Below are 17,108 nucleotides of genomic sequence, written 5' to 3'. Positions count from 1 at the left end.
TACATGAGGGTTTCATAAATACATTAATGAAGTGATACGTGCATAAAATTATTCATGCCGCGTAGTTTAAAAATATATGCACAAAATTAAAACATTTAAATTTAAATGAAATGAAAAGATATTGTTTGATTAAGACGACTAAAAACTGAAAACTAGTCTTATTTTAAGTTTAAATGATTACATTGAACAAAACAAAAAAATTATAAAAAATAAAAAATACCTTATAAATACCTTTTACCTTTACCTAGGTACTGGGAAATTTAAGTACCTTTACCTTACCTAGGTATTTATTTTTGACAATACCTTTTACCTTACCTAGGTAAAAAAACACAGTACCTTTTCCAACACTGGTTGCATATTTGTTAAACAATTCTTAACTTTCTACCCAGTTATTGTTATCGAAGGGGTGTAAACATTTTATCAAGATTTTTATAATGTTATACTTTTAGATGCTGTTCTTTGTTTTTTAAAGTCTTGCAATTATATTCTTTGTTTCTTCGATTTTTGTAGATTTTAGTAAGCAACCTATAATATAGAATTTTTGAAAGATATCCAGTTCGATCTCAACACATGTTACCTACTAGTTATTTAGTTTAATGAAATTAAACCTACTTATTTTTATGAAAATATTTAATAGAATTTTGTCTTAGCCGTATACCATTTTAATTTAAATAAACCGCCTTATGGGCATCACTTTTCGAACGAAGCTTTTTCGACCTCTAGATATAGTCGTCTCTGTCGGTTTCCAAGCTTATTTCGAGGTTGCTTTCGAGTGGGTGAGCTTTTTCCGTTACGGCTGGCTGGATTTGAATGTTGCTCATCAAGTGGTTCCTGAGTTCTAAAAGATTCTTCAACAGCCCCAGAGAACTTAGTCTAGTTTGTTCGTATTCCACCCACTGTCGTTGCGTTCATTAAGAAGCAATTAACCATTACGTTTCCGGACAGTTAATGCATTTCCAGACTTTAAGTCCGTACAAAAAAACACCTGAAAGCACTTTGAATGCACTACGATTAGCACCCAACTTGGATTGATGGCCAAATGTACCTGGCAGATTCGCATTAAGGAAGAGTGCAGCTGCACCTGAAGCGAAATGAAAGGCAATTCCAATTCCAATGGCAAACTGATAACACATTCGATGACACTCCAGCCTAATGGGGCATTCCCATTCCATTGCCATTTACATTCCCAATTGAAACCGAAACCGAACTGAAATCGAGTCTGGCTATCGTCCATTGGCACTTCCATTTAGCTCGAGTTGAATTTTGCGCACAGTTCCACAAATTATTATGATTATTATTACATAGCTGCGGTCAAGGCTCACACACAATTTAAAATAGTAGCTAAAAACAATGTGCGGCTGATATGGAAATAAACTATTATTAAGGTCGCGGCGATTAGAAGTCCCCCGACTGCGCATTTTACACCGAGAGTTACAAATAAGCGTAGAATCGGCAAATCACGTTTTGGCTTTGTCTTAGGATATACAGTCAATAAGGGGAGAAGTCAGGGGAGGATTACTCATGCTGATATCAGCTCCCTCCCTCCATTCAACCCCTACCCCTCCCTCTCCAACCAATTCTACGAAGAAATCGCAATTGTTTTTGTTTGGTTCCAGCGCTTTGTTCAGCGATCGTGAGGTTCAAAGTTCGCTATCAGTCAGACTAATAATGCAAGTGAGTGGCGAAAAAAGCATTGTTTCTCTTCAGGGATATCCACTCATTACAGAGCAAGAAATAATGTGGAATTACCACTGATATATACTATAGGTCCTATATCATGTATTTTGTGAACCAAATCAACCGCAAAATTAATCAGAAAAGGAGAAACCAAAGTGGATCATAAGATCATTAGATCTAACCATTTAAAACCAAATATGGGTTCTTCAACAAAATGAGACCGCGAATTCTTCAGAACAAACGTTATTAATATTTACCCTACAGAATTTGTTGAAAGATTTAATTATAAAAAGACATAGATGGACTTATAAATGTTAGTAGATTAGTATTATTTTGTGTTAAATTCATATGAATAATACATCTGAGCTAATATAAGCTTATCTAGAGTCTGAAATATGCAAGTACTGCCCTCTGGCCTCAGGTAATTTTAATTTTACCCCCTATAAAAACCGAAACTGTCCAATTTAATTACAAAACTCCCGCTTTCTCGCCGTGTACTCCCGCCCGCTCTCTCTCTTTCTATCTCTCTGCTTCTCTGGGGAGTTTCGCTCCATCAAATCCAAGTGCAGCTGAACCCAAATCGCACTGGATTTCCCACTGGGCCCCCGCTCTTTGTGTGTGTTTACAGTCAGCTGTTTTCAGAGCAGCGGCCCAGCGGGAACATTCCTCTGGAAAATAACATATTTTCAAGAGGTTTCTCCATACAAGCGGAAGGGACAAAACCTCATTTACCCCTTACATTTCTTCCGTCTCTGGTTTCAAAATACACGGGGGTGACACAAAAAGTAAGGGGGAAATGAGGATTCTATGTGGTTTTCCTAGGGAATTTACATTTTCCCCACACCGTCGCCTGCTGAAAGAAACAGGATTTCCAACACTTTCTGCTAAAAGGAACAGGATTTTCAGCACACAAAGAACCACCTTCTCACTTTCCCGGTGGGGGAACCCCCACGCACACTTATGCGCCATGCGCACTACCGCTCACCCACACATCCGCACACTCTCGGTTAATTTAAGTGTATGCCAGCGTTTGAATTGAACGTCGGACAAAGCGAGAGAGCCACGACTTCCCCATTGACGAAACCCAAATAGTAGAGACGAGTGATGGGAAAGGTACTCTGTACCTACCAACAAAAAGTACCTAAGTAGATCTTAAATGAAAAGAGAGGCTTCACCGCAGTTAAATTAATTTTTTGAATATTTACAGAATGAGATTTAATCATTTATTATATACTCCGGATTACGCCTCATAATAACAAATAAAATAAAAAAAGAGTTCCTGTGTAAGATCCGGATTTCGCATCGCACCCCTGACAAAAGATGTTTTATTTATTTACATATTCTTTATTTTAATAATTTTTTTATTTTAACATAAATGTAATGAATATTAAATATTTTGTATATTAACTGATTGCGTAAAAAAAAGGTTTAATTAGAGATATAATATCTAAACCTCTCTTCATAATTATTTGTAATTTATAAAAAAAAATGTTCTTTTTTTATTCATAAAAAATATTAAAAATATGATGTGATACATGATGAATTTTTGAATGTTTTCATATTCTCGGTCTATAGGTCTATCAAAACCTGTACCTATAAGTAACATAGACGGGTCTTCTCTATTGTTTACCTTGGTCCATATCTATGTGGGTACCAAACTCTGCTGGTATCCGAGTGTCTGCCGTGGCTCACACAGATACAGGTACCCGAATACCAAATACCATTTAATACGAGAAGAGCAGAGTACCAGGAGCGAAAGCGCTCTCAGCTGGCAGCTGGTAGCTTAGCAGCCGCCGCAGTCTCAGTTTTCAGTTTTCAGTGGCTGTTTCTGTGTCTGTTTCTGATTCCGATTCCGAATCCAATTCAGTTTCTGCTCAGTTCTTCGTCGTTCGCGCTGCCTGACTGTTGTTGCCTCCTGCGATCGAGCGGGATTTTTGGGCAGGAATCGAGTACTTCAATCGAAACAGATCGGATCGCGCTGAATAAAACACGTTTCGGGCCCCGGAACAAGATACACTTTTGCGTATTCCTGGAGTGCTTCGCATACCGTATACCCATATACCATCTGGTGTTTCGGTTCTCTCTCGCGCATTTGAATAGCTGGCGTTGTTTGTTTGTTTGCTGGCTGCCTCAACCATAACAAAAAAAAAATATATAAAATAAATAGCCAAGAAGGCACGAGTGCGAGTATCTGAGTATCTACAAAGTAGCAAAGAGTATAAAGTATCTAAATGTGCTGGGGAAGAACCGTCTCTTCGGGCAGCGGCCAAAAAAGAAATATATAATGCTAATAAACCAAAAACACGTTTTATGCCATTTGTGTTTTGCTCTTCTCGGAAAACAGTCTCATCTTGATAGAAATCCAAAGGTGAGTGAAATAAAACCTTTTCATTTTTATGCGAGTGAAGTAATTGCGTCGTTCGGAGGCTTGCAGTTCCACCACCACTCCATCAAGCCAAAGAACTTCCCAACCGGAGTTACACAGACTTCCATCCCCCCTCCTTTAGGTAGACCCATATGTATCTTTAATGTTTTCCTGCCTTTTGTATCTGCAGAAGAGCGCCTGCGCTCTCCCGAGAAGGTGGAAATTTAGCAATGTGCTCCGTTGTTTTTCAAATGTTTATGCCCGCGCTTTTATTTGTTAATAGCATATGACACATCTAAAATCTGGCAGCCTGAAGTCGCGCCACCCGAAAAAGAGGAAAACAAATGGGGAATGGGGGAATCGGTAGAAAGGGGTCAGAGTTCCAAAAGGGAGGTTGGCTCCAAAACTGACCTACTTTGATTGCGGTTAGGGTAGGACCTCATCTCGGGTCATCCACCCACAGAAGGCGAGAGAGAAGTGCGAAGTGCGATTCCGAGAAGCCCCAAAATCGAAACTCCCCATCGTCCGACGTCGATTGATTCCCAGATTAGACAATCCAATCCAATCGGCAGCTGTGCGTGGCCAGTTTCGAGTGCCGGTTCCACAGTTTTCAAGATAACGAGTCGATGGCCGACAACAGCTGGCCGTCATATAACTAGAAGCCTATATATGGTAGACGGGGTATGCGATTACGCGCCTTACATCTTCGGCTATTGCGATTAGCGAAAAGGAAGCCCGCCACCAGTAGCAGGAAGCCTATCGGTCTGCCCATCTAATCGCTAATCGAACTGCAAACAAATCTCTAATAAATACTCGTGTGCACTGGGAGAAACTACACGCACTGATCATGCTCTAAAAATAAACAAAGGATCTGTAGAATCATTTAAAATAATAAATAGTAAACAGCCTTTAAAAATGTTTACGTGCTTATAGAAATAGTTTATAGATGTGTGGAAACTATTTCCGATTACAATGTACTATATTAACCCATATTTGATTTTACTTGGAACTCTTAAAGTAAACTTTTAACTAATCTTGTTTTTCTATTTTAAAATTGATTTTTAAATTTTCCTGCTTTGTAAATAAACAAGATATCTGAATAACCCATTCCATACATAAAAAAATTATATAATTTATAGAAGTGGGAAAAATATTTCCGTTTACGTTAAAGTTTTGTAGAATTGAGTCTTACGAAACCATGAAAACTTTAGGAATGATTGTAAATATTTAAAAGCAGAAAGAATTTTCCTTGCAGTGCATGAGTAAGTCGGAATTCTCATCGCTAAACGGTAAACGTAGAAATCTTATCAGACGGCCACCTGCAAAATGGGTTCCCAGTGCAGGCAAACCCAGTTCGCAACTCCCGATGCAGTGGACTTTGTTAGTGAGTGTCTCTCTGAAGGGAATGAGTATTTGAGTACTTGTGCACTGGTCAATGGTTCTTCGTTCTTTATTCTTGGTTCTTGGCTGTCCAAGCTGTAGAACAGCTGTTTATGAAGCCGATTCCCTGAGCCCTCGAGTGTCTGGCATTGAATTCAACGTTTATCGGGTGTCGTCGTTTCTCAACTGGGTCTGTATTTGTATCTGTAAATGCGACTGGGGGTCTTTCGGTCTCTCGGGGCTTTGTTCAGTAATTAGAAATTCATGTTGTGGGGCAACCTCCAAGCTGGAGGCCTCTAGAATCTAGATGGGTGGCACTTCCTGGGCTCTGATGTAATATATGCACTCTCATCTACTCACTCTGTATGTGTGAGCTTGTCAAATCAATAGAGGCAACACCTCCATTTAAATTATGCTTGATTTGCATCTCGCTTTCCCATTTCCCTTTCGTTGCAGAGCTGAGAACTGAGAGCTGAGCGGAAAAACCACCTACATTATTCATGTACTTCCAATGCAGATGCCAATCCTCAGTGTATTCAATTAACTAGGAGCCATATGCCCATTGCCAAAGCCAAGAACTAAACGATATCACAAAGAAAGGAAGCCCAATACACAAACTAGGAGCCATGAACGAGCTGCAGGCCTCTAGTGTCCCGCTGGTGGACAAGTGCTCGTCACACGCCGTCATCCTGCCGGCGGCCAAGAGTCCCAACAAAGTCTCCGATTCGGCGGCCACCACAGCACCCAATGCCGTTCTCTACACAAGCGGGAATATGTCTTTGTCTACGCTCTCCACGGGCAGTAATCCAACTTCAAATCCTAATCCCAGACAGGAGCCAGTGCCTCTGCTCAGCCAACTGAAGCTGACCAACGACCTCAAGCAGAACAGCCACGGGTGAGTCTTTCTATGTAGATAAAATATTTTATTATTTATATCTTTATGATGAGTAAATGCTATCACAAAGATATGCGTTTTACACTCTCTCTTCGCGAAAGTTCTTAAAATTTAAAAATAGGCCTGAGTTCAAATACCACTGTTGTGCAAAGAATTTGTTTTCGCTCTTTTACTTGTTCATGAAAATAATCGTTGAAAGTTAGTAAAATATAAATGAATGAAATATAAACAGGGATTTAGAGAGATTATAATATTTATTTAAATATTTAAATAGTTTGTCGCGTTGAATTCTTTTTGAATAATATTACTTACCAGGCTACATTATATATTATCCTCTCGGTTTTTACCGTATGTAGCTAGATAATTGCATTAGCTGGGATTAGAGTCGAAATAAGTGGCTAGGGGGTTTTGGGTTGCCCGGGGAGCTGTCACTTCGGCTGTGTGGGGATTATAAGCGGGAATGAATTGAATTATGTCCCCGTGACCCTGAACTGCTGTATAGAATTGCATTCGTTCCTGCGGCCACTCTGCAATTTCCGCTTGTGGAAGCCAAGGACTTTCCCGTGGGTGGGTGTATGGCTTTTTTGTGTGGCTTTGTGGGTGGAAAGGTGGTCGAGTGTATCAGCTAACTAATCACACTGTCACAAGTCACTTTTCCGCTGAGGCGACACTTCTATTTTTAACACCTCGCCGCATAAAACCATTACAGAAAAATCAAAGCTATGAAAAAGGAGTGGGAATAGCTATTAATACGAGAATGTCGAGTCAAAATTAGCACGCATCTGTAATGCTCGTATCTTCCTTCCGTTTTTGGAACATGCCACCTGCCAGGACATTTGAGGTGTGTCGGCTGAACGGAAAAGGAAGAGGAAAATGCCCTGGAAAATCGATGGCTCCTCGAAGCCTCGACTCCGTCTCACAAATCGCGTGTCGGCATGGAAATGGTGCCAACCACGCCCCCTCCTAAATTATGCATCGTTGTAAAAATAATTTTAAAGCTTCTCTCTCTCGGATAACTGAAAACTTTGGGTCTTAAATTGCATTAGAATTGCGAAAGTTACGACTGGGATTTTATCCCACCAGCCTTGAACTTTCTACCTGGTGTATACCTAGTGACTTAATTAAAATGCAAATTGAAAGTCCATTGGTAAAACGCCCACTAAACCAATCAATGCAGGTCCAGCAATCTAATTAAACTTGTGGGCAGGCGGGGCCTTTTTCGAGGACAGCTTTTCGAATGCTGCACAATCCTGGGCAATCAGTGAGGCCCCAGGATTCCAAGGATTCGATGGGAAGCGAACAGTAAAGCAGACATAAAGAGCGCCTTAAATGCCAACCTATCCTACGTGTCCTTTCGACCCGGTCCGCCACCCCCACCCCCTCTTTTCCCGCCCTGTCGGCACTGCCATAAATAATAAGCCACAAGCAAACGCACATGTGTGCCGGGAAAGGGAGAGGGAAAACCAGAGAAAACCAGAGAAAGAAAAATAAAACATGTAACAGTGAATGAAACGCCGCCAAAAGGCAAAAAGCCGTAAAAGCCATAAGACCAAGCAAAACAATACAAGGCGGGCAGACAAAAGGGGTCCTGGGGGCTCTGAAAGTAACGCCGAATGGGGGTTTCCCTTGCTCAAGGATTTTCTATTGGAAATATTGTTGTACAATGTGCGTGTTCTGTTTCTAAAGAGATACACATGTGTAGGTAATTATTATTAAAATTTTCTTTATATCCCAAAAAAAATAGAAAAATCGAAAAATGAAAAAAAAAATAGGCTGAAGGATTTCAGGGGGTTCTTAACTTATTTATAATCGAAATATTATTTTTTTGTATGCTTTGCGTGTCATTGGCAAAGAAAAATCATGTTCTAACTAATTTCTTATAACATAAAATCCAATTAAAATCAAATGGTATGTAAATACCTATAAAGATTGAAATATGAGAAAAATAGGAGCTTCCATATGGTTATTTTTCGTATAAAAATGTTAAAAAAAATTGATATAAGTTCCTCATTTTAAGGATATTAAATAATTAAATACATCACTACTTGGTCGAAGAAATCAGTTACTCACAATACTACCAAGCCATATCTCTTGGCCGAGTCGGCAGACCCCTTTTATGAGGCAAGAGGACAGTGGAGAGCCTCGCGGCGCCGGGTGCCTGGAAAAATCGAACAAGCCGCCAAGCTGTCCAAAGTCGTGCCGCAGTCAGCAGTTGGACTCCGTTCGGCTTTTTCAGCTTTCTAGCTTTTTAGTCCTGCGGCAACATCGCGTCTGTGTGCGGGCCACTCCGTTTGCCTTAGTTTTCTTTTTCGTCCTTAAATATTGATGTGCTTATTAGAGAAAAGACTCCCACAATAGGGGGAGATACACAGTGTGCGGTCCTCCACGTGGCTGTTATTTACGTGTGATTTTTTCTTTTGGCAAGTGGACAAGTGGACTACGTATAACGTATACGCCGTGTACGCCGGCCGGTTATGTAATGTGAAGTTGCCGCAAACTCAAAAACGACAAAATACCAAGTGCAGTGCCAGACTTTGAGGCGTCTCTGCCTTTTCTTTTCCCCATTTTTATTCCAACGAATGACAACCTGTGCATCCTTGGTTCGATTGAACGACCGCAAAAGTCAAGAAAGCCAGCCAACACACTCGACTGCCATGTTGACCTTCTTCCCCGCCTCGAGGGCACACAAAAGTAGCAGCGGCAGGTCCTGGACAGGACCTTCTCCCACGCTCAGGAGTAGACCACCTCCAACCCTCAGCCGCCCACTTCCCACTTCCACGCCCACACATCCGTTTCCACATTTGATTGGCCTTGCCGCGTTTCCTTAATAGCTCGAATTGAATGGCCCAGGAATTAAAGCCACATGATTGTTCCCATGCATAACGTTTGAATAATTGCTTTTGGAAAGAATAAATAAGTCCCGAACCACATGAATAAATAATATATTGCATTCGCTTTATCATATTTCTCGATTTGTTTTCAATATATTCAGAATAATTTATTTCAACGAAGTCATATTTAAATGGTCAATATAAATAAATAATATATTACATTCGCTTTATTATATTTTCACAATCACAGAAAGAATAAAAAGGTCAAATAGAATTTCTAATTCTATTTATTCTGAATGATTTATTCCGAAGAAAGCATATTTAAGGCCAAATTTTTAAATGGACAATATAAAATATAGTATTTTTTATGTATTTATTTTTGTACTTTTCTATCATAGAAGAAATGTTTTAACGATTTTCAATTTATTCGAAGAGGGCATTTCTAAAGCATTATGATTAAATTTTATAACAATGCACATGATGTTTTCCTTTTTAAATGTTGTATTTTTTGGTTGCAGAAGGCAGCATCACTTTATTTTTTAGAAATTCCCCTAAATTATGTTGGAATTCACGAGCTTTAATTGAAGCTTTTGCGAAAGGCGTCACTCCTGCTCTGTTTCTGCTCAAGATACCATCGGCTGGCACATTTGCTTTTATTAATACTTTTATTAATCGCAATGAATCGCCTCCACGACCGCTTTTCTAAATCGCTTAATTGTCGTTAAGCGGGGATGACCTAACGCCAGCTGATATTTCCGGTTGTGCCTAATCAGTGCGAACACAATGTAACTGGCGCCGTGGCCCCAAGGTTCACGAAATTCAGAACTAAAATAGTCAGTAGCTCGGCAGAGGCAGATATATATTGAGTTGCTAGTAACTCAATTCAGCAGCTGCTGCTTTATGGCCGGCTATCAATCAATTAAGTAGGGCCCGCAATCGATGCCACCGAACCTGGCAACAATTACCACGCATTAAGATTGATAAGCAATCGAAATGAAAAGAAACCCGGAAGGGATTGCGTGGCCGACTCCATTTGAATCCAATTGAATGCTTGAATTGCGAAGAAGAGTTTAATTTATATGTATTTTACCCCACCTCCATTTTTCTTTAGAGGAAAAGGAAAACAGTCTCTTTATTCTGAGTGCATTTCGCAAGACAAAGTGCCTTAAACTTCGTCGAGTCTTCGTTGAGTTGCGAATGGTAGGGGTATATGGTATTGGATACTGAGTGCTGAGTTCGTTAGCACATGCACTCTGGGTGCATGCGCACTTGAAATGTACTCGCTCTCGGTGCTCGTGCACCGAGATATTCGCGGGAAATGATTCGCAATACGACTACTCACACCGATAAACAAAAAATGAAATATTTATCGTAACTGAAAGAGGCCAAAGCAGAGCAAAGCAAAGCCAAAGCAAAGCAATAGCAAAAGCACAAACAAAAGCCAAACAAAGCAGAGCTGAAATTGTTTATAGTCTCACTCTCAATTGTATCTGTATTCACTTAGCATGGCTCACAGCCAACGAAACAGCTGACTTTCCCCCCACCAGAATTACCAGCAATTTTATTTTAATATCTTGGCATTACGCTCGCCTCGAAATTATAGAAATTATACTGTATGCCGAAGCGGATTCCAGAAAGTAATTGCTTACTCTATAATTGGAGAACTACACATAAATGGAGTCCATAGTGCCTGCTGAGTGAGTGAATATAGGGAATATTACTAGGTATACAGTGAGTGACAAGGGAACTCTGTGATATCGGAACTCTTTATGCAGCTTTATCTTTAAATGCAGTGCTTGCTCTTTCCCGTATGTGTGGGATTTTATTCTTTAAAATGCAAGGAACATAAGTATAAATAAATAAGAAAAATAAATAAATTTAAAAAAATAAATAAAATGAAAAAAAAAACAATTAAACTAATAAAATATTTTTTTAAAATCATTAAATTACAATCAAAATCCCTCCTTTATAAGGCTTCGCTGTACAGCTTTCTATATTCATTCCTGGCTTCTCGACACGCCAGTGATAAGTAGTTCAGCTGGATACACTGACCTTTAATCCCCTCACGCTGGCTTCGCATACCTACTAATTACTGGCCGCTTTCTAACATCGAGGGGCTTCCCAATCAATCAATTTCGACCAACTAGCTCAACAAATTTGCACCCAAAAAGATGTAATGTTAATTGGCATTGGCCCGTAGTTGCAGTCGTCGGTCGGTTGGCGTCGGCGGACTTATCAATCGAAGTCGGTTTGCCACTAATGAAAACGCACTCGGCTCTTTGGCTTTGGCTTTCAGCCAAGAGAAATGAGGAATGAGTAGAACCCGCATGCGACAGCCGTTTCATGAATGAAACAAAAACCAGAACGAACTTTGGCCTTTCGAAAGTGGGAGGTGGGCAGTGGTTGAGTGATGGGTGGCGATGGGTGGAAATCATTGAGATGGGTGCAAAGAGGGGTCACTAAATGACTGACGCTGCTGATTGATCCATTGATTGGCGATTCAGGTCGTTCTGGGGGCGGCATCATGAGGCGCTAAAGAGTGTTTAGCTGATTTACTGCAAGTAATTATGGAACTTAAGCTAACCCGCTGCGTCAGCGTGGAAAGTGGGGGCATCCAGAACTCCAGTTTCGATACAGCTGCATCTCAATCGCAATTGCAATCACAGTCACTGTCCCACGAGGATGTCAATCGCCGGAGGTCGGTCGCCTATGCCGCGGCCTATGCGGAAATGCTGCAGCAGCAGCAGCGCTCCATGTCCTTGGTCCAGGCCAAGCTGACCAAGAATGGAGGCTGTGTCAGTGCCCTGCAAAAGAGGACCAAGTAGGAATCGAACAAAACCCCTTAGATTTAGAGCTTGAAAAATATCGATATTTTCGATATTTGCACTATATTGAATCGATTATATCGATGTTTTTAATTCATTTCATTATTAAATTCATATGTTTATCACAAAACCTTAAAAACATTGATGCTTTCGATAAATATCGATGCTTGAAAATATCGAAAATATCGATAATGTCAATATTTTTTAAGCTTTACTTAAAATACCTTGCAAATGACACACAACTAAATGAAAAAACTTTCTCTTTCCTTTTTAGCTCCCAGAACAACCTTTGCAACGGCGGCTTGGGCGGTAATAATCATGGACTGGCCCCCAAGGTGGCCAACAACAGCGGCGGGAGTCCCAATGGCCAGAAGAAGGGCACCATCGCCCTGTCCCATCTGCCGCAAAGGCCGCCGGTGGACATTGAGTTCTGTGATATATCCTACTCGGTGGCCGATAGCCATCGGCGGGGCTTCAAGACCATACTCAAGAGCGTCTCGGGCAAGTTCCGGAATGGCGAGATCACGGCCATCATGGGACCCTCGGGAGCCGGAAAGAGCACGCTGATGAACATCCTGGCTGGCTACAAGTGAGTTATAACCTAAAGGTTTTAGAGTGATGGTCCTTCGAGCCGGATACCATAAGCTAGAAAAAGATCCGGCTCGAGGGACCAAAATCCAACTAAACCATTATCAAATATCAACTTTCAACTAACAAAACTCTTAACTTTTCCTAGAACTTCCCAACTGAGTGGATCGGTGCTGATAAACAGCAAAGAGCGGAATCTGCGGCGCTTCCGCAAGCTCTCCTGCTACATCATGCAGGACGACGTCCTGATCGGCAACCTGACCGTTCGCGAGGCCATGATGGTGGCCGCCAACCTCAAGCTGGGCAAGAACATGATCAGCTACGCCAAGGTGGTGGTGGTCGAGGAGATTCTCGAGACGATAGGCCTGAAGGAGTCGGTGAATACGCTGACATGCAACCTATCCGGTGGTCAGAGAAAGCGTCTGTCGATTGCCCTCGAACTGGTGAACAATCCACCCGTAATGTTCTTCGATGAACCCACCTCGGGACTAGACAGCTCCACCTGCTTCCAGTTGATTTCACTGCTGAGATCCTTGGCTCGGGGGGGAAGGACCATAGTCTGCACCATCCATCAGCCGTCGGCGCGACTCTTCGAGAAGTTCGATCATCTGTATCTGCTGGCCCAGGGACAGTGCGTCTACGAGGGCAGAGTGAGGGGTCTGGTGCCCTACCTCTCGTCGCTGGGCTACGAGTGCCCCTCGTATCACAACCCCGCTGATTACGTTCTGGAGGTGGCCTCCGGGGAGTACGGAGATGCAGTGCCAAAGTTGGTGGAGGCGGTGAAGAGTGGTGCCTGCAAGAAGTACGCGCACAAGGATTATGTTTTAACCTTGGCCCAGAAGATGGGCCAGAATGACATTATCAAGGGCGGTGGCAGTGGGGCGACGGCCACTCTAACCCTGGAGGATGAGAAGCCGCCGCTGGAACCCTCGATCCTCGTAGAGGATCCCGCGGAGGAGCTGAAACCACCGATGAAGCTGGAGACGCAGCAGTCGCAGAACTCCGACTGCAGCGTGGTCAATATGCCAACCGCCGCCGTGGATGACAGCTGCAGCTTCAGCTCCTCGAAGGGCACCACCCACAATGCGGTGGGTTCGGGAGGATCCGGCGGAGGACCCAGTGCCGTGGTGGGTTGCATGACCTCGCTGCTGGACTCGCACGAGAGCGTGGTCACCCTGCCCAGCAAGACGGGCTTCCCCACCAGCGGATGGACCCAGTTCTGGATCCTGCTCAAGCGCTCCTTTCGCACCATTTTGAGGGACAAGATGCTCACCCACATGCGACTCTTCTCGCACGTCATCGTGGGCGCCATCATCGGGATGATCTACTACGATGTGGGCAACGAGGCCAGCAAGATCATGAGCAACGCCGGCTGCATCTTCTTCGTCTCCCTGTTCACCACCTTCACCGCCATGATGCCCACCATTCTGACCTGTGAGTTGTGAGATTTCATGGTTCCTTTCGCTCAATTTCAATCTGGAATCTTTAATTCGCAGTCCCCACCGAAATGTCGGTGTTCGTGAGGGAGCATCTCAACTACTGGTACTCGCTGAAGGCCTTCTACTTTGCCAAGACCCTGGCGGACATGCCGTTTCAGGTGAATAAAAATCCAATCTTTAAATCTTTAAATTAAAGAAGCGGTAGTTATATAAAACGTATGTTTCACTGATAATTAAATTTTAATTCCAAACATTCTAAGAACTACGAATTTAAATAGATTTTAGTAATGATTAGATTTATCCTGTAAAGGAAGTGCTGAAATTTTTATGAGACTTTATTTTGATAATGAATCGTAGCTTTTTACTTTCTTTACTACATCTATACAACTGAAAGCAAAAACCTTAATATTATTCTATTATTTAATGATCATGAGATATATCAGAATATCTTTAAGTCCTAAGTCTACATTACTGTATCATTTTTTAACACTTTTTTATTCCCCTTCAGATCGTCTTCTCGAGCGTCTATGTCCTAGTGGTGTATTACCTAACTTCCCAGCCCATGGAATTGAACCGGGTCTCGATGTTTGTGCTAATCTGCGTGCTGAACTCACTGGTGGCCCAATCGCTGGGTCTGCTGATCGGAGCGGGGATGAATATCGAGACGGGGGTATTCCTGGGTCCCGTGACCACAATACCCACGATATTGTTCTCCGGGTTCTTTGTGAACTTTGACACCATTCCGGGCTACCTGCAGTGGGTCACGTACGTCAGTTATGTGCGCTATGGCTTCGAAGGTGAGTTGGGATCATAAGTCGATCATATGTATCATATTATCTTTAATATTTTATCCATTAGGAGCCATGGTGGCCATCTACGGAATGGATCGGCCCAAGATGCACTGCAACCAGATGTACTGTCACTACCGCATGCCCAAGAAGTTCCTCGAGGAGATGTCCATGGATAACGCTCTGTTCTGGGTGGATGCCGTCGCCCTCATCGGAATATTCTTCGCCCTGCGCATCATCGCGTATTTCGTGCTGCGATGGAAACTGCACATGATCCGCTAGGCGGTTCCAAGTGGGATTTGTTCATAGTCTAGGGTTATCATTACTATACCACATACGTTAGAGATCACCTGTATATAGAAAAGGTTGGGGGGCTAGGGGGCGAGGAGGGAGAGTGGGATACCAGGATTGTAGCTAGATCGTAGCTTTACCGCATTCTTCAACTTCTCCCGTCGGGCTTTGTACGTTTATACCGACAGATGGACAGACAGATAGACATCGCTTTGGCATCTAGAAGAGGATTCTAAATATATACCCATGGATATATATATACCACCCATACAGTAGCTGTTCTGCATACCAAACCAAATGGAATTTACATAGATCTATATATAAAACTAGGAGTACCCACGTAGAGCCCCACTTCGAAGAGAAGCACACACTTAAATTGAGGTATAATTCTTGTGACCAAGCAGAAAAGAGTCTGAACTTAAGTAGGTTGAAAACATAACAAATTGTAGACAAGAAACAAGAAACCGAATCGAAGCAGAATTCAGGACGCGACTTTCTCCCAACGTTCTTCACTCCGTCCCTAAGTTGTACTCTCAAGAAGAAGCAGCCACCTTTCTCTACTCTTTTCTTTTTGGCAATCAACTTTGGAAACCATTAAAGATCCAGCGTGCAATCGAACGGAAGTAAAGGCGAGATGTGGAAAGCGGAAGTAGAAACCATTCCCTTGTGATAGAAAGCGGTGCCGTTCGGGTTGGGAAATCCATTTCCCATTTCCCGGACAGGGGAGGAGGAAAGAAAAGTAATGAGAGGAGGGAACCTGGCCAACTGGTGATAAAAAGCAATTACTATTATTACGGTGGGATGCAATCGGATTTGTGTTAGCTACGCGTTTTTGTGATTATTACATTTTAATTTAGTACATGTTTAGTTTAATTTTATACGTCTACATTTATCATGCCAAAATAAATGCAATTTTCATTTAAACCACGCACTCTCCTTCCTTCTAAAGCCCCTATCCCATTATTTTTTGGATCCGGAGTGATATATATAAAACCAAGAGATCATCTCTGTTGGAACAGAAATCGGTGGCAACATATTAGGGCTCCTTTGAGGAGGACATTGTTTTATTGTTTATCAAGCAATCCCCGGATATAACTGTTGTATATGGTGCATTGTATATTTCGGTAGTTCGTAGCGCATGTTAGCCTGTACATTAAAGTTAAAGAATGGTCATTATTGTACACAAAACCCTTATGGATTACAGTCAAAAGCTGGTAGAGTATTTTTAATAAAGAGCCCAAAACATCATCAGGTCAACTGAAATAAGAGTTATACAAATAAATCGAAATAAATCAACACTGAATGGTAGATCTGCAAGGGTTGAGTTTGTCTAAAGCTGCTACCTTCGATACTATCGAATTTTAAAGCAACTGTGGCAAGTTTTTTTTGTTTTATACTTCTGTTTAACCTTAAAAAAATCTTTAAGATATTACGACTCAAATTTTTTGGATTCTATCGATGATATAAAACGATGAGCTATCGATAGTTTTGCAGGTCTAGTCAATCATTTTTATAACTTGACAATTTTCTTGATATGTAGAATTAATATGTAAACAGAATGTAGATGGTTCTTATATCGGTCACATGACGACGACATCTATTGCGAAATTTTACTGACGCGTAGCGAAGACAAGAACATTTTGTAAACTTATTGTAGATATCCCTATTTGACTTTACACTTACTTACTGACGTTGTGTAATGTAGAGTATTTGGTGACCCCGATCAGTAGAAATCCTAACTTATTGTTACGTAAACTATTTGTTAACGTTTTTATTATGCAATGGGGTCAAATGTGCGAATTTATCATCTGTCTCAGATAAACCATGTTATATTGTCGGCATTGGTGACCCCGATTTTATTTATAAAGCTAAATTTTACACCAATTCGGAAAAGGCTTTTAAGCCTGAACAATAAATATTATTTTAACTTTTTAAATTTATGAAATTTGGTATGTAATAAAAACATTCTAACATTAATATCATCCTGCTGTTTGACATTTGTAACGTGGGGAGGTCAAAAATTAGCCCA

General features: G+C 41.6%; 1 protein-coding gene across 2 annotated transcripts; it reads left to right on the top strand.

Annotated features, from left to right (window-relative positions):
• Nucleotides 1–3,486: 3,486 nt before the first annotated feature.
• Atet (ABC transporter expressed in trachea) lies at nucleotides 3,487–16,003 on the top strand. 2 transcript variants are annotated; one of them, XM_017159589.3, is made up of 7 exons: nucleotides 3,487–4,045; nucleotides 5,879–6,317; nucleotides 12,248–12,562; nucleotides 12,710–13,995; nucleotides 14,058–14,158; nucleotides 14,509–14,797; nucleotides 14,859–16,003. In XM_017159589.3, exons 2-7 carry the CDS (start codon nucleotides 6,049–6,051, stop codon nucleotides 15,068–15,070), a joined length of 2,472 nt encoding a protein of 823 aa, XP_017015078.2. In that variant the 5' UTR covers nucleotides 3,487–4,045; nucleotides 5,879–6,048; the 3' UTR covers nucleotides 15,071–16,003. The 2 variants fall into 2 exon arrangements, with proteins under 2 accessions (XP_017015078.2, XP_017015079.2); XM_017159590.3 differs by lacking the exons at nucleotides 3,487–4,045; nucleotides 5,879–6,317 and adding an exon at nucleotides 11,701–11,969.
• Nucleotides 16,004–17,108: the final 1,105 nt, after the last annotated feature.

This window comes from Drosophila takahashii, chromosome 2L (assembly GCF_030179915.1).
Source record: "Drosophila takahashii strain IR98-3 E-12201 chromosome 2L, DtakHiC1v2, whole genome shotgun sequence".
NCBI lineage: Eukaryota > Metazoa > Arthropoda > Insecta > Diptera > Drosophilidae > Drosophila > Drosophila takahashii.
This window is presented reverse-complemented; position numbering and strand designations above follow the sequence as displayed.

Bases quoted from the DNA above. Each gene is read 5' to 3' on its own strand.
- Atet (XM_017159589.3), top strand. From the start codon at position 6,049: ATGAACGAGCTGCAGGCCTCTAGTGTCCCGCTGGTGGACAAGTGCTCG. The intron at 13,996-14,057 runs GTGAGTTGTGAG...TTTAATTCGCAG, and splicing joins GATGCCCACCATTCTGACCT to TCCCCACCGAAATGTCGGTG. The intron at 14,798-14,858 runs GTGAGTTGGGAT...TTTATCCATTAG, and splicing joins TGTGCGCTATGGCTTCGAAG to GAGCCATGGTGGCCATCTAC.